The sequence below is a fragment of the Calidris pugnax genome, unplaced genomic scaffold (genome assembly GCF_001431845.1).
Source record: "Calidris pugnax isolate Ruff unplaced genomic scaffold, ASM143184v1 scaffold31, whole genome shotgun sequence".
Taxonomy (NCBI): domain Eukaryota; kingdom Metazoa; phylum Chordata; class Aves; order Charadriiformes; family Scolopacidae; genus Calidris; species Calidris pugnax.
In genome coordinates this window covers 6,325,656-6,346,943 of record NW_015090786.1, presented here as the reverse complement: position 1 = coordinate 6,346,943, position 21,288 = coordinate 6,325,656, and the positions used below count along the sequence as shown (strand labels likewise).

Below are 21,288 nucleotides of genomic sequence, written 5' to 3'. Positions count from 1 at the left end.
TTTACACCTTTCTTATAGTCTTCTACCAGCTACTGTCACATATTTCCCAGTAGTTCAGTTACTTTATCCAAACAGTAAGCCTACTCACAATCACTATCCGTTAGCAGTAGCACTAAAACAACCATGTGTTTAATTGTTGCTGTACATTAAGCACTATACCTTGACCTTTCCTAGGCTCCACAGCCTCATCCTACAAAATTACAGGTAGCTTGCATGGACCTCTTGTCTTACTTCTTCAACAGACTACAGATATTCTAGTCTTTTACCTAACTGCTCTCAGCTTCACTCCCACATTCCGCATTACACCATTGAGAAAACTGCAATAACAACATATCTGTCACCTGGCTTTTAGTAGTAAATAGTGCTTCATTTTAACCTCTGATCAGACATAAGGACAAGAGTTTTTGGGTGTGATGTTCCTTAGTGAAGCCTTTATTTTTGTGCATCATCTCCACAATAATCTATAATTATTATATTCTAAGAGCAAGCTAATATTGTTGGAATAATTGTAATTTAGCTGTGATGATGTTGGTGAAAGTGTATTTTACAAGAAAGTGACTTTTCAGATACCATAACTATTTGGATATTCAAATCCAAATGGCAATATGATGCACATCTGCACTTCAAACCTTTTTTGGTTTGATTACTCAATCAAACAAAACCAGAAACCCCCCACTTTTTAAGAGTAAGCCTCAGTAATTCTGGTTGAAAGGTACCCTTGAAAACAATTCTACAATTCATTTGAATTAGATTTCTATTTAGCATCTAAAACAATTTCCCAGAGATGATATTATGCCAAATGTGATCTCTATTGCCTTTGTAGTAGCAGAGAACTTATGAGCATTAAAAAAAAAAGTGAGAGAATCATAGGCTGTAGTGTGCTGCAAAATGGATCCTGGGGGGAACTAATAACTTCCTGTGGAGCTGGAAACTAGAATTTTTTTTTTTTTCCCCTTTCCTCCCCCATAGAACAACAGTGACTCTGCATCCAGGGGATGCTCTGCACTTGTTACTTCTGAATTAAGAAAACAACAGGCTGGATGAGCACGTGATGAAATTGCTCAACACTAAAAACAGCACATACATTCTTTGGGATCTTAAAATAATCTCCCAAGGGAACATTGTGGTTCTTCTTTGAGACTGAAGACTACATGAATGCCAAATAAAGTTTCCATGTACTGACTAATCCACTAGCTATCTATCATTCTGCCGGCCTGCTTCCATTTCCAATTCCCTTTGTCTCTTTTTTTTGGAGTAGCTACATACATGCTAATGGCAACAGGTTTTCCTTTTGGGGAATGCCCCATTAAAAGACATTCTTCAGTGGCCCATATTCTACCTTTAATGCACACATAACAGCCTTGCCCCCAGTATTTTCAATTTGAGCTATTCTAGGCATTTAGATCCAAATCTGTACTGCATTTCTCAGTGTGTATCTGTGAAAACTTAAGTGAGGTGTATGAGGCTCTGGAAAAACACTTTCTAATTGTTAATCATAGCTATGGAATCAAATTTATCCTATTTCTAGATAAGATGACCGTCTTACTTTCAACTAGAACTACAACTGCAGTGGCTTAAGTAGTTAAAGAGAACCCAAACTGTGTCATAAAAACATACAACATTGAATAGTCTCAGTATTCAGAAGGAATAGATCTGCTGTGACTCATGAGCTGGCAGAAAATTTATCAGAAGGTAAATTTTTCAAGGGAAATTTAGATCTTTAAATAAAATCTTTCACGGAGACTTATTTTTGGCAGAAATGTCAGTTTCTGAATAAACACTGAATGCCTGAAACATGGTAAATATTAGCCTGAAGTGAAAATACAAGAGAAAGTTCCACGACACAGCTTTGATTATATAAAAGGCCAGGGAGACATGACTTTGAGGCCCTTTGATTCATAGCTGAAATACGTCATTTGGGGATGAAATGTTTTTACCAAATCTTGACTTCCCTTGTGAAGACAGACAGGTCTAATTTACTGACCTTCAAAGCACTAATTTAAAACATTATAGTTTTGTCCTCTACATTTTCTATGAAGTAATTTTTAAACTTTAAAGAGTTCATCATCTCTGCATGTACCAGAAAAAAACCAAAAGAAACTCACTTCCCCAAGCCCCCCATGACTTTATATTAATTGCCAGAACATTTTTTTTTTTTAGGTCTAAATGATTATGAGTTCAAAACTTTGAGGTGCAGCCTTAAATTCTAGCTTTTAATACTTTCAGAGATTGTGAAAATTTGGGATAACCATAATCTACAACACTGGTAGGGCAATGGACAATTCATCTGTGCTGCAACTGTGCCCAGGTTTCTGCTAGTGATATCCAAAATACTAAAATATTTGAAAAGTCTCCTTATCCTAATGCAGTAATTGCTAAGAATTTATAATGGTGTTTGTGGACACAAAACCAAAGAAGGCATGAATAAAAGCAGCCAGAATATATTTCAATTAAAAAGCTGTACAATTCTGAACCTTTTTAATATTATCACACATCCGGTATTCAGAAAAGTCAATGAAATAAATTCCATTGGTTTCAGTTGACTCTGAACTGGAGTCCAAGCACATCAACAGCAATAAATATTAAAAATATAGGCACAAGGCAGTAAGCAAAATGCTGTGTTAATTTGATTCTACTGTAGTCACCTGCATTCTGAGCTTGTGGCAAAGTACATGAAACAGCTTCCCAGTTAACATAATTTGGAAATGAAAGACCCAGCTGTCAGCCCAGAGTACATTCGCCTTCTGGGAGTGCAAAATGGGGGAATTAAGTAGTTTATCTGGCTAAGTCCAAGGTCAGTTCCTTTGCTAATAAAAGTCTTCATGAAGAAGGCTAGAAATCATAGAATAGTTTAGGCTGGAAGGGACTTCAACAGTTTGTATAGTCCAACCCCCCTGCAATAAGCAGGGACATCTTCAACTAGATCAAGTTGCTCAGAGACCTGTCCAACCTGACCTTGAATGTTTCCAGGGATGGGGCATCTACCACCTCTCTGGGCAACCTGTTCCAGTGTTTCACCACTCTCATTGTAAAAAAAATTCTTCCTTAGATCTAGTCTAAATCTCCCCTCTTGTAGTTCAAATCCATTACCCTATGTCCTGCATTACCCATGTGCTCAAGAGTTTTAATTTTTCCTACACAGTTTGAATCAATTTCTCCTTTTCCTAAAATAAATGGCAGTTATGCTGAAGTAGGATTGGGACCAAAATCTTTAATTAAAAAGAGGCATTTATTCACTTAAGTTTGGCAACGATTAATACCTTCATATTCCCATTTGTATGGGCTAAATAATTGCTTTGTGCACATAAATTAATACATTCAAAGTCAAAATAGTACCCTGTGTTCCACTGCCCTTCTCCAAAGATAATGTGGTCTATTAAAAAGAGCTACTATTTCTACAGGAAGGCCTGTGACAAGACAAATTTTCATTTCTGGCTTTCATTTCTCCTTGGATGTTCAAAGACAACACCCCTCTTCTTCCCACCTCTTATTCATTTCTAAGTACCTCTCAACAGTTTTTAATGCAGGAACTTGTGTACATCAGCAAACCAAGTAGAACTGATAGTAGTGAATGGGCAAAAAGAATACTGAAAGGAAAAGATTAACATTTTTCAGTACTCCTTTCATTTTGACATCTACATACAGCATTTCACTAGAGTGGACATTTTTCTATTTTTCCACTATGAACCCAACATTTTGCCATGACTGTCAGTCCCAGATTGCTTATGTAAGAACATACTGCTAAGGGAACTAGTGACAATTAGTCTTCATTACATAAACAATGATATTTAGATAGTCTGAAGCAATAGGGAATAAATTGTGCCATCCATTTCCAGGAGAGAAGCAGCAATAACTCATTACTTTTTACAAGAATTTCTAGTTTTCAGAAGATTAAGGGTCTAGCACACTGTCATTCAGTAAGTGCACTTTTACATTCATCCAAAAAGTTGTTCACAATTTCCGGAGAAAGCTATTCTTAAAAAATGATTGAGCATTTGTATGACAATGAAACAAAACAAGAATATAGATTTTCTTATTATTTCTAGTTACTCTGTACTGAGGCTTTTGAAAATAATTCCTCATTAAGGTATTTCAAGAAAGATAAGAGTTAAATTAGGATGCTATCCACGGACAATCACATGACTTCAAGAACATACTGTGCATCTACCTTGAAATACCAAGTGACTGTGTCATTGCTAGTTAACTATACTCTCCTAAATGAAAAATACAAGGTCCAAGTCTAACGGCAGTAAAACATTTGGGAGTATAAAATTTTTCTCTTATGTATCTTTTACAGAAAACTTTTTACCTGCATACCGCAGTCCATTTGCAGACAGAGAATCAAATGCACCAGGAGATAAGACAAATTGTTCAGAATGGCAGAGAATGCTGATAGTTTGATCCCCCCTTTTACACACTTGATGCCAGCTCAAAGCAAGCATCTATTCAAGTAATATCTTAGCAGAAATGGGCTAATTTTATCAGTTCTCTTCTTTTAAAATATGTACATGTGTTCCACTGTATGATGTGACATTCAAAACTGACTAAATAATACAGTGATCTTAAGGTATTTTTAGCAACAGTTATTTTACAGCTGAAACATTCCTCACAAGTAGCCTGCAGAAGCTTTTCAGCTCAGATCTTACTGTAGTCCCCAACTTTTGTTTTGCTCCTACTTACTGTTTATGTCCTTGTAACATATTCAGTCAACTGTGTTTGATTAAAAAAAATAAATTAAAATTAAGAATCCAAACTTACACAGGAAAATGCTTCATTTGTAATGCTCAGCCTAAGAACCTTTTTAAACCTGGCAAAGAGCCTAATTCTCTTGGGTTTCAGTAAGATGCAGGGTACAAAGTGCTCAATATTCATTTAGCTTTTTAAAAACGTAGATTATATCCATAAGAGCTTCCTGGTTGCTCTCCCACTCTTGGGCTAGAGGGTGGGAGAAGAATTTGAAGGTCTGCCTATTATTATCTCCATGTTCCTGTCTGGTCACCACAAAGGAAAAGAAATAGGCAAGTATGCTTCCTACCACACTTCCAGGCACATAGCGGAAGAAGCTGGTGGTAGAGGGCAAGGGGGGCATTTTCACTCCTTCCAAGAATATACAATAATTCAAGTCTCAATCTGTCACTATGCCTTGCACAGTTTTTATGTTCCTTTTTTAGCATCATCTTTTTTTCCCTTTTCCTTCAATTTATTGTAATGGAAGTAATGCATTAAGAAGCAATGTTTTGACAAGAACAACAACAAAAAAAAAATCAAGAAAAGACTATGGAAGTGTTCCTTTTAAAGCAATTATCAAAGTCCAAATTCATTTTTACAAGGAAATCTGAGCTTTAACCTTGTAATTAATGGAGATGATTCCAGAAAAAGGACTCATTTTTCATATAGTATGACAGATCTTCTCAACTCTTTTTATGGAAAACAAGGCTTGTGAAAATTCTGCTAGGCTTCAGCCAACATAGAATGTTTAACACCAAGGCCTCCAAGAAGTAATTTTATTTCATATCTTCATGTGCAGCTGAATTTTCTCCAGGGCAGAGAATGTAGACTGATTGTTAGAAGCTGGGAGCTGCAAAATCCAGACACAGAATATTTTACCATATTCAATATATCTCCCTTATTTTTAAATAAGAGAAAATCTTGCTAAATGTGCAGGCAGATAATTTGGTTTCTGTTATTTTATTACTTTTAATTAGGATTGTCATTTATAACATGTACAAGGGCACAAGGTGAAACAACTTCATTAATTACGTAAAGGCACCAAAAGAATTTTCCATATGTACATTGAAAGAACAACCATCAGGAGTCCAGTAATGAGCTCACATATGTCCCAAGAGGAAAACAGCAGGTTATTAACACACTATTTAGTTTTAATAAGATTTTCTTACATCCATCTTTATGATTGAAGTCAATAAAATTTAACGGCATTGCAAGACCCACATGGAACTGTCCCCTACAACTTCTGTTCTCCAGAACACACAAGTGGGTAAACAACTGGAAAAAAACCAAGAAAGTTTCCAGTCAATACCAAAATTCAACTCTAATGTATGTAATGATACTGACGCCATTGCTTTACTGCCATTAAAAATGGGAATGTTAGAAGCCAGTCCACTGTCATCAGTAGAACTCTATCAAGGTAAAGTGTCTCTGAACATGGAGTTCATCAAGCAGCCAGCATGCATGACACAAAGACAATTCAAGTTTATACCTGTCCCATAGCAATTCTCCCTGGGCTGAAAAGGTCCATTCAAGTGAACTGCAGAGTGATTTCAGCCATGAAGAACTGGGGAAGAGAGGGAAAGAAAGGGAAAAGACATCAGTGAAGTATTCAGTAAAGATTTCATTGTGTTGCATACTTCTAAAGTGACTTGAAATGAGATTCACTACCATATTTATCTCACAAAAGCAAAGTCCAGACAAAAAATTTCAAAATATTAAAAAGCTCAAGTTGAATCTCTGAATGCTTAGAATATAATATTTTCTGGAATCAATGGGCCTTGCAAGAGATTTAGGGGTGTATTAGGAGTTATTTTACTCCTGGAGTACACTAACATCAATATGCTTTCATGTGGGCATACTGGTTTTGTACTTTCAATTGTTTCATGCTAAGCTTTCTGAATAAGTCTTAAAACATTTTGGGTCAGATCATATGAACTATTATAAATGAACTCTTAGCATATTTCCCTTCAACATTCCTTCCAGCCTCTCTTCCCTATACTATTCCCTAACAAATGTAGAATACAAATTGTACTTTGTAAGCCAGGTAAAGGAGATAAGCAGCATGGATACTGAAAAAAAAAAAAAAAAAAAAATCACACAGATAACTCCTGCTTCTGCCCTCAGCCATCCAGAGCTCTTAGCATATGCAGAGGTGGCAGGATGGATGTGAAAAGGCTCTCTAGGCATTCATTCTGCCTGAATTCCAGCAGCATCTCCAAACTAAGTGATGCAGTGATGCTTAGACTTAATAAAGTTCAGCATTCTGCCCCCAGCCTATGATCCTTCTTTATACAGGAGAGTCTCCATGGGCAGCCTTCCAGCTGCCGTCCAAATTCCAGGCTTGAAAAGATTTGCTCCATCTGACTGTCGTAACTTAAATAATAGAAAGTAGCTACTAAGTGGGAAACATCAAACCAAACTCTAAATTCAAATAAGTTTAATCTCTGGAATAGTTCCTTCTTTCCAGAATTTGATTCTAAGCTAAGCCAGGAAAAGAAAAAAAGAAGAAGGGAAAAAAAAAAAAAAAAAAAAAAAAAAATCACACAGATAACTCCTGCTTCTGCCCTCAGCCATCCAGAGCTCTTAGCATATGCAGAGGTGGCAGGATGGATGTGAAAAGGCTCTCTAGGCATTCATTCTGCCTGAATTCCAGCAGCATCTCCAAACTAAGTGATGCAGTGATGCTTAGACTTAATAAAGTTCAGCATTCTGCCCCCAGCCTATGATCCTTCTTTATACAGGAGAGTCTCCATGGGCAGCCTTCCAGCTGCCATCCAAATTCCAGGCTTGAAAAGATTTGCTCCATCTGACCTCTATTCTGGCAACATGGAAGATACAGAGCAGGAAGGCAGTTGTCTCATCTTCAGCCAATGCTCTCAATTTATGCTAATGAGTTACATTTTCTAGACAAAGGAAGATGAGAAAGCCATCCTTACTTAGTACACACAATGATATTTTCACAGGGACGAACTAGCCTCCTAGGAACTAGACACTTATGCCTACATGCAAAAAGTGCGCATTAAATGCTGCTTTTCCAAGTTGGTAGTGGGTTTTTCCCCATTCTACATTGATGGAAATATTTGCCATAGCGTTAGCCCATACAGCTCTCATTGCCTTGCACTAAGTGGAGAAACAGAAATTTCTCAAGAGAGTGTATTACTGTTTATTCTTAAAGCACTCTATGCTTCTTTTTATCTCTTATTATAAGCTAAGGAAATGCATAATCAATTGGCTGGTACCTGTACCTTGCAGAGAATTGAATCTGTAAGTATACACTCTAAAATGCTACAAATAAATAGAAGACACTAGAGCACAGTTTGTCCACATTGGAGCACAGATTGGAAAAAAAACAAACATCAGCTTAACATCAGAGAGAAGCTAGAGGAGAACGTAAAGAGTGTCTAGAAATATGAATATTTCTTAATAGAGATTTGGAAGCAAGCATTCACAATGGAGGGAGAAAGAGCCAGTCATTCTACTTGCTCTTACATGTCTCAAGAGCATCTTAAAGACAGAGCTGAACAGCTCTGAACAGCAAGGAGTAAAGCCTTGTGCAGATAAGGACAAGCAGGAACTTGTCTACTCAAAAACCTACAGTTCTGCTAAAGAAAAAGTACATACGCCATTCATGTATAAGCTTAGACTACACAAGAAAGCTTACTCAAGATAAAGCCTCCTCAGGGATGTGGTGGAATCATGATCACTGTAGGTTTTCAAGATGCAACGGGACAGGGTTCTAGATAATCTCATCTATGCTCTCTTTTCTATGAAAGGCTAGACCAGATGATCTTTTGAGGTCCTTTCCAACCTGGATTCTTCTACAATTCCATAAATAAAATAGCCCCTTCACTTTCTGTGAAGCAGAGCATTTTTCCACAGTCTTGTGGCTTAAGGCTTGATTTGTCACCAAGACATTTCAAGGCCAGGGTTAATTCCTTGTCATTGTGAAGGAAAAATTGAGAAAAACCTTTTAGAGTCTCAGAAACGGCAACAAAGCTGCTGTTCAGATTGAGGCTCTGCGCAGCAAGAGAGGGCAGCAGTACCAGCAAGGAAACCAGGCTCAGACTGGAAATAGAATGTTTCCAGGCACCAAGGTGCTGATATCCTAAGAGAAGCAAAATGTACTTTGCAGGAGGTGCTATCTTAATTTTGCTATCCTGTAATCAGCTGTTGACAAACTGTTAATTGACTGAGCCCAGCATCCACCAACACAAGCAAGTGTTGAGGAGGACATGGGTTGTCTAACTGGATGCATTCCCAATCTGTCATCACATTTTCAGAAGATAAGTACACAACTGGCTCATCAGACAGAAATGGAAGTCACACCTGCTCCAAGCTGTCGTTAACATACTACAATGCCAAGTAACTGGGAGAGAGGTAGAAAAAGCAAGTTGCATTTGTATCTAGAGCAAGCATTTACTTTCATAAAACAGCAGCCCAGATTCCACCACAGTCAGTGGAGCAACACTTGTTCTACAGAATGCCAAAAAGGACAGGGAAGGAAACAATTGTTATCTATTTCTTTCAGTACTACATCTAAGAGGCAACTCACTGGTTAGTAGGCCACAAGTGTTAAACTGCAATACAAAGCATAATAAAGTTGTGGAACCCACTGCTAAAGGATTGAACAAGTATGAACAGGTTCAGAGAGGGGCTAAACAAATTCACAAAACTCCATTGCTGACAATTAAAGGTAAATGAACTGCTCCAAAACCCCTTATTAGTGCAAGGTATTTCCAAGATAGAAAAGATGGTATGCACAGCTTGTACTCCTTCCCTAGGAATTTGTTGCTACCCAACATTGAGACATGACTCTTGGTTCAACAAAAATGTATCTGATCCAGCCTTGCAATTCTTATATTTAGGTTGAGTCAGATGAGAAAGGAGCCTGGTCTCAAAGTCGATAAACAAATAACTAAGGGAAATTCCACAAATTGACTTAATCTTGGCAATGTTTTTTCTTTCAACTCTGTAGATTCAGGATGAGCTGTCATATAGTATTTGCTATAATTTCCAATTTGTAAGCAAGTCCAGAAATAATACTAACATCCCTCGCTAGGGCTTATTCTAATACATGAATGCTCATGTATTCTCACCTGTACAAAATGTTAGTAATGCATAAAATACTAGCAGCTAGTAGGAATGAAGCAAAGGTATTGGAAAAAAACCCTTAGCTCACTTTTAATATCATACAGCTTATGAAGTACATCTGAACATAGAGATAGAATTGATGCATTCCCAGTCTGAGAGTTAGAGTTAGAACACCCCCCAGAAAAGCCAGTGTGACATCTGTCAGGAAAATCTTTCCTGAGGACAAAAAAAATAGACAGCAAAAATCCCACTAGCAAACACAGCACAACATTTGTCCTTACATGAAGAATGGCTATTTGGAACTTGAAGAGCAATAGATATTTGTTTTGTCCAAATAAAGTACTGAGGAGATGTGCAGGAGACATGACTGAATTGTTAGAACAGTACAATGAAGGAAGCACATTTAACTCTATTCTGCTCAAATGAGCTTGGTGACCTTGGGCTACATCAGTCATTCTCTATCTACATCAGCTTCATTAACCTTACTGAGATATTCAGGATAAAAACATACTTAGGATGTACACACAGCATTATGTGTAAGAGGGTTTACACAGACCTTTTTGAGCCACTTAAAACCAGAAGCTACAAAGGAGATTGTTTGCCCCTTTATTATTTATATTTTATTTATAAAAATTATATATATTATTTATATTTATTTATTAACACTAAATCCCTCACAATGTTACTCTCACCTGAATGCCTTGAGAAACAGACAACTCAACATAGATTGCAAAGCAGCTCAAAGACAGCAAGACATTGCAAATTGCTACAAACCAGCAAGATGTACTGTAAGATGTGCTGGCAGAGAAAAAGGTATTTGTTGCAAGTCAGAGAGAAAGGAAATTTTGATCTGAAGAGACAGATTTACTGGGCAGTCATCCTTCAAAAGTAGAGGAGACTTACACACTCCTATCAGTTTCTCATACCTCAGGAAAGCTCAGAAATCTGAACATGCCCCCTAACTTTTTTCCTCCTTCCAGCTTGTATTTTAACAAACGACCTTTCCATTTCTTCAGAACAAAAGTAGGCTGACGGCTAAAGCTGTGAAAGCAGCATGGCAATCTTATTAAGTATGCCAGGTTTGCCATGCTACCCTGCAGAAAAATACAGTGCTGCTAATTAGAATCCAACTGTAAGTAGCTGGATGAATCCAATTCAATAAATACTGAAACTACAGCACTTTCAAAGCTTTAACTGCATCTAGCCTAGGTATAGCAGTATATACACATTTCTTATCCAGGAACCTGCTACTGGCCATTCATGGAAACAAGATACTCCACAAATGGGTGTCTGACATGAATATGACACTTGTATTCATAATTTCTGGTCAAGCATACAAGATATACAAAAAACTCTAGCTATAGACAGCATTAAACATCTCATTTCTCAGCTCTTTCTCTTGAGAAACTGTCAGTAATCTCCATTCCTCTCCAGGCTGAAAGTAAATAGGTTCTTTCAGAAGATTAGTTTAGCATCCAGTAATCTGTTTCTCTAAACAGCCTACTCTGAACTACAGCAACAAATCCCACTCTCTGTAATCCCTTTGGTTTCTTTGACAGGGATCTGTGACAAGCATACATCCTATTGTAACAGAATACCATGCAACATTTGCCATTTGAGAAACATTACTTTCTTTCCTTACTCTTTATGCCAACTAAACTCTAAAAAAAATTTAATGATGGAAACAGTGGATTGCCCATTTCTAGATACTTTCAAACTAAGACTAGATGCTTCTTAATGTTACTACAGTCCCAGAAGACTACTTAACTTTTAGAAATTTCACTGACTTTTGCCTGCTATAGTTTCATTCCAGACAGAGTCTATCTTCCCACTTAACACATCAGGTAGCAGCAAAAATAGTGCAACCCCATAAGCAGAGCTGAGCCAGGACCTGAGGGTGACCGCAGCACATACCTAACCAAAGCACCTACTCACAGAATACAGCACCTATTATAGATAATAGAATCCATCAACTGCCCAATACAACAAGGGGGCGGACCAGACCCATAGGCCATTCAAACAGAAACAACAAAAGGCAAAACTAGAATATAATTGCTGAAAAGAACCATAAAACACAGCTAGAGACTAGCACTCCAACAACACACCTCAAACCAGTGCACAGTGCCCAAGCTTGAGTTTAAATGGAGCCCAAGGCCTATGGGAAGGGGTGTGGATGGGGTCCCAGGTGAGGCTGATCAGGGCCAACAGAGCTTATTAGTGCCCTTTGGGGCCTGGCATAGTTGTTTGCAAGAGGAAGATTCTATAGCAGCTAGTCATCATATATGCTTGTAAGTACACTGACTAAAAAAGTCTTTATTTATATAGTGAGAGAGGCCTTAGGCATGTAGGGAGTAGTTCAGGATATGGTGGGCTCTAGATCCCAACTGGTTCTTGATATGCTTTGTTCAGAATATAATTGAGGTTTGCTTTTTTACAGCTGTGTTCATGATTACATGCAGCAAACTTTTACCTTTGGCAGCAGTTATGAAGACTTGCCAACAATCTTTGTTTTCACTGTTGGTTATATGCACGTGTAATTAATTTTATAGCTCTGAGTAGGAAAATGCTATTTTCTAACTGCTATAGTTCTTCACTGTATCTATTGCAGTAGCTTTTAACATTAGGGTTTTTTAGTTTGTCCACCTGTAACAGGGGTTAATGCTTTTCTATGGAACCTGGAATAGTAGATAGCACACTGCACATTTCAAGCCTGTACTTCTAAGATTCTCTACCTAGTCAAACAGACTTCAGAAAGCTAAAAGTAGTGGTTGGACTCATTTATTCTTAAGCCCCTTCTGTAGCATACTTTTTTTTTTTATCTATAGAAGGTTCTGGTGGTTACTTGGTTGAAAGCAAATGGAGTGTAGAACATGAGGACTATCTGTAGTTCTATCAGAGAGTCTTGGAAAGTAAGAACAGAATGCAAAAATAGCAGAATATTGGTGTTGCAGTAACTTCAAGGGAGGGGGTACACCTCTGCAGTCCCCGAGCATTATTGAGATTTGATATTTTGTTGGATACTTATGTTAAGGGATAGTACTGAGCCCCAGAAGAAATTCTGAACATAAAATACACAATCCTTGGACAGAAGAAGCAACTGGCACCTGCTACTAGCTCAAAAGTTGTTCTAATTGTCTGGACAGATTTTACTGGGAAATAACTGAAACAAAAGTAGCAACAAATGGTAGGCAGACAGTTAAGAGGACTTATAAAAATGTCTGTTGCATTTCCAAATAGCAGTCCTCTGTTTCAGAGAGTGACAGCAGAGCACATTTCTTAGGGTGTGGTGGCACTTGGGTGACTCCCTGCACATTCTTACAGCTTTTTTCTGTCTTCTGCAACTGAAATCATATGATTGCATTTAAGAAATTGCTTGGAGGGTTCAATCTTTTAAAATAATTTTACTGTTTTCTAAACTGCAATAATGTAAATTCAACAAGGCATGTAATTCAGCTTCTTCACAAAGATATGTGAAAGGAGGAACAAGAGCGCTGTTGTGTTAGAAGCTGTGATTTAGCAGGGCATATTCCATGCATATGGATCTGTATTTAGATCAAAATGAAACAGGTAATTTATAGCTATGTCCTAACAGTTTGCCAAAAGTACAATTCTCTATTAAGCCAAAGCAGAAAGTAATCTTATTATTATTATGGCTAAGGCTCTGTCAGTGTTACACGTATAAATGTCTGGTCAGCCATTTAACGTGGCTGTTTACGTGGTTTAGTCTTGGTGGTTTTCTTACATTAATGCATCTCTAAGACAGAAGCAAAATGTCTGCATGTCGGGGCTTTAGATACAAACTGAGGACTCATATTAGAAGGTCATCATTGTCTTATGCTTTCCCATGTTTACCTATTCATTTATCATGGAAAAATTCACAGAAACGGATGAACAAGATGTAAAATATCAGCTCAAAGAATATCCATCGCTTGTACTACAGAAACACTTGAATCAAAAGTTGCTCTTTTGGGTGAGGCACAGAAATGTGAATTCCACCCTTTCTCAGTGTTTTCAGCAGTGGGACTGCTATATTCCCACTGGGTAAAAGGGTTGCAACATGAGCTATAATTAGGGTCAAGTATGCCAAATGGTATACTTGCTTGAGGGGCAGCCCCTAGGAGTGACCAAAGAGTCGCAGGACTGGAATGTGGGACTTGGACCTACAGTCTCCTTGCCCGAGACAGGAGATCTAAAACCAAAGCAGACTTGCTTTGGCAGTTGCTCCTTAGTAGATCTCTGCTTTCCAAGATACCTCTTTCTCTGTGCTTAAGTGTATGCCAACAGGAGTTTATTATAGGGTTGGGTCTGTGTCCCTGAAAATTACTCTTCAGTAACTGTAATATAGCAAACTACATGCTGTTTGCAAAGCAAGATGACTTGGTTTTTACTGCTGATATGGATAGAAAAAAAGATGTTTGAGGATATGTAAGCTTTTATAAGTGCACAATATATTTCAGGGTTCCCTGAAGGGGAAAAGGCATCCATGAAAGTCAGGCCTAAGACCTTATTGATGAACCTGAACTGACAAGGAACATTTTTCATGAAATGGTTGCTATTTAGAAAGCTGCACCATGGCTAGGAATATTTCAGCAATAAAAATTAACTTTCAGCACAGGGTTCTTCTGGAATGAGCCATTTAAGACTACATATTTATATCCTTAAAGCATCCTTTAGATTGTTACCCTATGTAACCCACTTATTGATTATATCTGTTTTTCATTGTCCACTTGTGGAGCTGAACAGTACTTAACAGGAAAAGTCTGGCAGATAAGGCTCCGAGCACTTACCAACTTCAACATTCATATTCTGTAAAAACCATGCTATTTCTAGATATCTGCTAATGCATTCTTTGGCAGAAAGGTAGCTCTGAAAGTTTTAAATAAGCCCTATCATCAGCCCACACTTCAGATAAATGTGCACTCCCTACAGTTTTTCTTCTTTCTTTCAAAAGAAAAATATTATCTTGACTTTGTGCCTGACATCCCTGTATTCTAGGGCTAGGTCACACAAGTGCTCGGCACAGGAACCCCTCAGAGAAAAATCAATAATTTCCTTTACACTGTCCACGTTCATTATCAAGCAACGTGTTTGGAAGTTGCAATAAGTTTAAGTATTTATGGAAAGTTTGGAAGTTGCATTTAATTACAGGATGATAACTGGTTGGTAATTGCCTTTGTATATTTGAAGATTCCTCCTGTCCCCTCCTCCCCTTTCCCCCCTTTACATAAGGCACAGCTCAGCGGGAAGGGAACATGAGAAACATGCCCAGTGTTGTAGGTAATCACTGCTTAAACAGGAGGTTCAGGATAAGGACTTTAGACCTGTTTTGTATTACTGAAGGAGAGAAAGAAACATTACTTCATTAAAACTTGAAAATTATTAGAGAAGATATCCCCATAGGAGCCTCAGAAATACCGGTATAGCCATTAATTATTCAGGTGGGGCCTAGAAATATTATTTATCAATGTGTTTAGATGAAGATATATTTTCTTACTGTGGGAAACAATGACTACAAACTCTGAAAAGGTAGTGAAGATATAGCAATACATTGGAAAATATTTTTTTATTGTTTCATGTTTATCCTGCTGCTTTCATCAGAAGTTGCTTATCTCAGCACTACATCCAGATTATATAATGATATTCACAAAGGTCAGAATTTGTGGAAGCTTGGCTTGAGAATTACATGCAATGGCATCTGGATTAATGACTCCCCCACAATGTCTTTGTGGTGGTTATCTAAAAATTGACTATAAGCAAGAACTTAGCTTATGATACGACAGTTTTCATTTTGTCAAACATGCCGTCTTTTCAGGTGAGCTTTTATTCTTTTCACAGGAAGTCTTGAAGTATTGCAACCTTTAAAAAAATATTACAGCATATATTTTGTGTGTTACGGAGTGCACAGTAGATACTCTGCTACAGAACATCTGTGAGCTTAGCCTGTGTTTACATCTGTGCCTTTGGGCAGCCTGCTTCACTGCTAAGCTCCTGCAGCATTCGGAGCAGGTTTAAAATAAGTATGACATACTATGAAGAGAGCTGCCTGCTGTTAGTGAGACTATTGCTCTGTCTGCAATGGAAAAAGCACTTGCTGTGTTTGCAGCACCCAGTACAGCTTTCAGATGCCCAATTTTTGTGCAGTTCGGGCCAAAGTCAATAGAAGATTTCCATGTATACCTGACTTCAACACAGTTTGATTCATTTCATTAACACAACATGCAGCTGTCAGAAAGGAGCTGAAAAAGGGTTATTTTTGAAACAAGAAGTCATTGATGGTAAAAAGCTGTGTATAAATAAATATCCATGCAATATCTAACAAATCTTAGCCGTGATAAAGGCCTGAATTTTGGATTTATGTATTGTGTAAGTAATAATAACTCCTTTGCCTTTAATAGCATTATTTCTGATTTAATTTGGAAGCACAATCAGAACTATTCTACGTCAATGACTGTTTACACTGTAAATCATGCCCTATGTACATCCATGCCCTTCTCACAAATGTTAGAACGGAATCAGTATCATATTTAGAGAGAAATACCAGCTGCAGCCAAATAGCAACATGTGTGAGAGCAGACTTTGGCCAGAGATGTTTGCACTAAATTTATTGTCTGATGAGCCTAGCCAGCTTGAGCTTGCATCGTAATCTAATAAAAACCTAATAATACCTTTTCATCTAACTCAGCCACATATATAAGGCTTTGAAGGTGTCAGGTCTGAAAAGAGAATTGCACTTCTGCCTTGGAGATATTTTTATTGCTGAGGAAAAATGTATTGCAAGAAATAGTTCCTGACACAGCAGGATAATTCCACTACGGAAAAATAAAAAAGAAAAGTAGTCAGGCAATAAAAATTCACATTTCTTATCAGATCTGTCCAGATCTGATGTACTCAAACTTGAAAGTTTCTTCTCCTATCTCTTGCAACTTGTTTCTTTTAAATTCTGAAGAGGCTTGACAGGCAGAAAATGAACAGATGCACATTAGAGGTGGGAGATGATCTTGTAGGAGGTCTATGCTTGAGTTATGCAAAGACAAGGATGTGGAGGCATGCCTGCATGATGGAGTGCTGTGTGGGCAGAGGAATCCCCCAGCATGCACCTCTTTACAGGACTGGATATTACATAAGGCTTGCAAATGACTTCCTGTCCCTCCATTTTGTACCTTGGAAGATACATAAAGATACCAATACAGAGACATTTCACCAGAAACAGGCTGTCCTTTGGGTTCCAAATATCATTCTTTCTGTCCCAGTTTCCCTGCTAAGCAGTCTTCTTTTCAAAGCCAGCAAGCAAACTGTTCTTCTAGCTCCTGCACAGGCATTGTTCTTCCTGAACCAGGTTCTCTGGCATATCTGCTCCCTGGAGGTTATAGATGCCTCTGGCTGCAGCAAGTACACAGGGCACTGTTGGGTTCTGGTGCAATACTGTCTTTGTATGGCAAACTTCATCTCTTTAGCTAAGTGTCTTCTGTAGTTGGACGTGTAGACAAGATGAAAAAGCATATTTTTTTTATATGGGTAATACAAGATCAAGAGCAGCCATTCAGGAAGGTAGGGCAGAACTGTTAGTGGACACTAATGTGCCTGTAGTGATGCACATTAACTCACCTGTAGAAGAAGCATAAACAACAAATGAATGGTGAGGTTTTTTGATAATAAGATATGTTTTTCAATGCTGAATACCTTTGATAACTTACCTTCAGGTTGGAGTGCTTGACAGGACAACTTGAGTTCTTCATGTTTATGCAGGACAGCAAAACTCAAAGTTAGTCAGAGATGTTCTCGAACATTGCATTTAATTAGAAGACTTATGGCTACGGTACCCTCACTGGCTTGCTTTATGAACAAAAATATGATTTCCTCTTGTCATTATTTTTCATTTGTCATCTTGTCATTATTTATCTCTCTTTTGCTGGGAAGTCATTAGATTCAGATGAACTTGATTCATATGGACAAGAAAACTCTTTGTATATTTCATTTAATATTCCAATAAATTTTATACTCTTATTTATGAAGGACAGATATGAACTTACCTTGTCAAAAGTCAAACTCTTGTATAAGAGTTTTTGTTAATTTTAAATAGATATGAAAGGCAGAGCCATGGTGAGTTTCCAACTGTTAATTACAGTTCTGTGTATTTATTGATCCATCTATCTATTTTAAACTAAACCACTCTCCTTAAATATAACAAGCTTTATGGTTAACAAATCCATGCTAAAACATGCATGGAATACTTATTTCTGACCAGTTTATTCTCCACTACATATTTGCCTTAAATTACAAACCAAGTTGCAAACTCTTTTACCATTCACATAGTGAAAAATATGTTGCAGCTATTATTTTGTTAGGCTCATAGGTCACATGAAAATTGGAAATGTCAGAATTGTTGTTGTCTCTGACCTCTTATTTTTGAGTTTTACAAACAATCTACTAAAAACAAATTCCAAACGTTTAGGAGGATCGTTCTGGAAATCCCATATAGAACTGAAAAAACTTCATAGCTGGTGAAACTGGACATATTCTAGGAAAATTACTGTTACAATAATTTATTCTGCTCTAGGCAGTGCCATGAATCTATCACCACACACAGTGAAAGAAAACACATACAAAATGCTGGAATATCTTTCTTTAGCATGAGACACCTACACAAACTGATAATAGGACAACATTCAATAAAGTAGAAAATAAACATAACAGAAACTTACAGAAAAAGTTTTCTAACTATAGCCTCTGCACCACACCCTTAAAATCCATGAGTTTTTAATGTTCTTCTTTTTCTAGTGGAAAGCCACACTATAATGGAGGGCTAAATTTTAGTTCAGTGAACGTGAAGACTCTGCACAGGAAAAATACTTATGGAGCACAAAGCAGTATTCCTCATGTCAGTCAAGAGAAATACTGAAATTACTGCTAGGGAGGCCTAGGAAACAACGCATTTTGGTGGTGTCCTCTGTGCAGAGCAGAGAGACTGGTCACCAAGGTAAAGAAGAGTTCCAGTATAGAAATATTTGTGACGTGAGTGCCTGTAGTATCACAGAATAGGGGAAAAATAATGTTGTTGGCATCTCTCCCTTCATTTACACTTCCTTGTTCTTACCATACTACAGTTGAACTTTCCGTTTTATAATCAAGATTAAAACAAATAGCTACAAAAGTTAAATCAAATACTTTCTTTCCAAATTCTGCCCCAAACTTCTGTGGTTAATGGATACACTTCCATCAACACCTGTTGAAACCTAAACTGACTGCTTGATTCCTAAACCTTTTCCGTAACAGGAGTGGGAAGCATGAAGGTGGAAAACTATAACTCTCAAGATCTATGCAAAGCCAGCAGAGCAACACACATATATAGAGGAAAAGTTGAAGATACACAGGTTTAACAGAAGCCAAATGAAGCAGAAGGAAGGGACAAAGTAATTGAAGTAATCACAAAAACAATACTGTTGGGCCCAGGCAGTTGTTTTCTCTAAATGGGCCTCCTTGTTTTCTCTTTTTATCCATTTCTCGATTCATGCTCCTAATCAGGTTCAAATGAGGTGTATCTTCTCCATCTTTGTAAACCTGACCTACTTCAGAGGGATTAGCAGCACTGTGACATGTCTCCCCTGTTTTAGGAACACTCTGTTCTGTTTTAGGAATGAAAGCAACTCTGCCTTGTTCCTGAGCAGACTTTGCCTGAACTGCAAACCTCCTCTGTGTTGAATGTGGTTGGAAATGACTTGCAAATTACTTATGAAGTAAGTCTTTTGCTCTTTTCATCCTCAACTCTTTCTTTCCAGGTCCTTTTGAATTCACAGGAAAATTCCCATATATTTGGAGCCATTATTTCACATGTTCTGTCTTAGCCACTTCATGGAAATCTCTCTTGCCACCCCTTTCATGTGCATTAGGACACAAATGTAATTATTCAGTACCTTGTACCACACAAAAAAATGATCCCCAACCTTCCCTTTTGCACATCAGCTCTTTGTCACGTAAATTCTCCTCATTTACCTCTACCAGATCTCAGTTTGGCCAGTCTTGTCCCTCTCTCCCCAAAGAATCTATAGAAAAACTATCATGATTCCCTCAGGTTTTTCTTGAGCAGCAGAAAAAAGTCCTTTCTGTACTACCTTCTCACAAGGGAACTTCAGCCAAGCGTGTGTCTTCTCTAATAATTTCTCCCACTGTATTCCTTTCTCTTTGCTATGTATCTCAGATTTAAACATTGTTAAAATACCACATCCAATTTTCAGACATTCAGGAAGCACACTGATAAATTACTGATACATTTGAGAAAGTTTTGTTTGTGTGGTTTTTTTTCTTTTTTTACAAACCACAATAGTATCTAAAGGATTCAAAAAATTGTAATACAGAGACTTTGAGTTCAGCCTATGTGTATCACATGGAAGATCTTAGAAGATGTATGTGTTCCATGAGGTTCTTTCGTAATCCTCAGATGGCATTAATTGTGGTGGCAAGCTTAAAGCTCAGAAAGTCAGGCATCTCTAGAAAGCTGAGAAGCTGTTGACAAAAATCTTTGGTAACGGCAGCTACTATTGAGAAGTAGCTAATGAGGAAAATTGCTGCTTTCATTTCTGCATAGTGTGAGTGGTGCTACAGGCAGGCCTGTCTCCCTGCTCACTTGGAGGAACAGTGGAAGCCCATGGCTGCTGCTAAACTCCTCCTGAGTAGGACCAGTCTTTTCCTTCTGTCCCCAGAACCTCATGTTGAGTCCATTTCAGTGTGAATAAAGGCCAGATATATACTCAGGCTTTAAGGAATGGTTTGATCAAAGCCCAGATACCTATGGAGAAACATGGGAGTAATGTGAAGGGGCCTCATAAGACAAACAGGCAATGCATGAAAAAATCCAGAAGTGGTAAGTCCTATTGTTTCATCTACTGGGGGGGGGCGGTGGGTGTGAGGGGGTGGGCAGAAGAGTAAATGTTTTAACCACATGGCTTACCAACTTTTTAAGTTAGAAAATTCTTCATCACAAGTTACTTTCAAGATAGTCTCTAGCCAAACAAGAACTAATTTCTGTATCATACAGGAAGGCAGCTCAGACCTGTACAGTGATAGCTTTTTTTTTTTTTTCTGGTCAATTTACCAGATCTAACTGGCTAACTAAGGAAGTTAACTATCCTAATTACCGTTAATTCCAAGTGCCACCATTCCACTCAAAGGCAAGGCTGCTGTTCAGAGGGACCTGGGCAAGCCAAAGCAGCAGGGCTGAGAGGAATCTCATCCAAGTCAAGGAAAAGACACGAAGCCCTGGGACGGGCTAGACAATGCGCTGGGGTAGACGGGCTGCTAGTCCCGAGCTTGAGGCTTCCGACGGGGCCCTTCCCCGTGAGGGGAGGCAGAGCCGCCGGCAGCCGCCCGCGCCACTGACCGCCTCAGGAGGCGTCTACCGGCTCGCGCCTAACGGCCAACGGCCGCTGCCAACGGCCCCCGCTAACGGCCGCGCCGCGCGCCCGCCGCGCGCAG

General features: G+C 38.3%; 1 protein-coding gene across 1 annotated transcript in view; it reads left to right on the top strand.

Annotated features, from left to right (window-relative positions):
- The first annotated feature begins 21,089 nt into the window (after positions 1-21,089).
- TMX4 (thioredoxin-related transmembrane protein 4) overlaps positions 21,090-21,288 on the top strand; it is a 26,896-nt gene continuing 26,697 nt past the window's right edge. The window contains exon 1 of the mRNA XM_014966323.1: positions 21,090-21,261. Within this exon, the coding sequence (XP_014821809.1) occupies positions 21,090-21,261 (172 nt within the window). The remainder of the gene's footprint in view (positions 21,262-21,288) is intronic.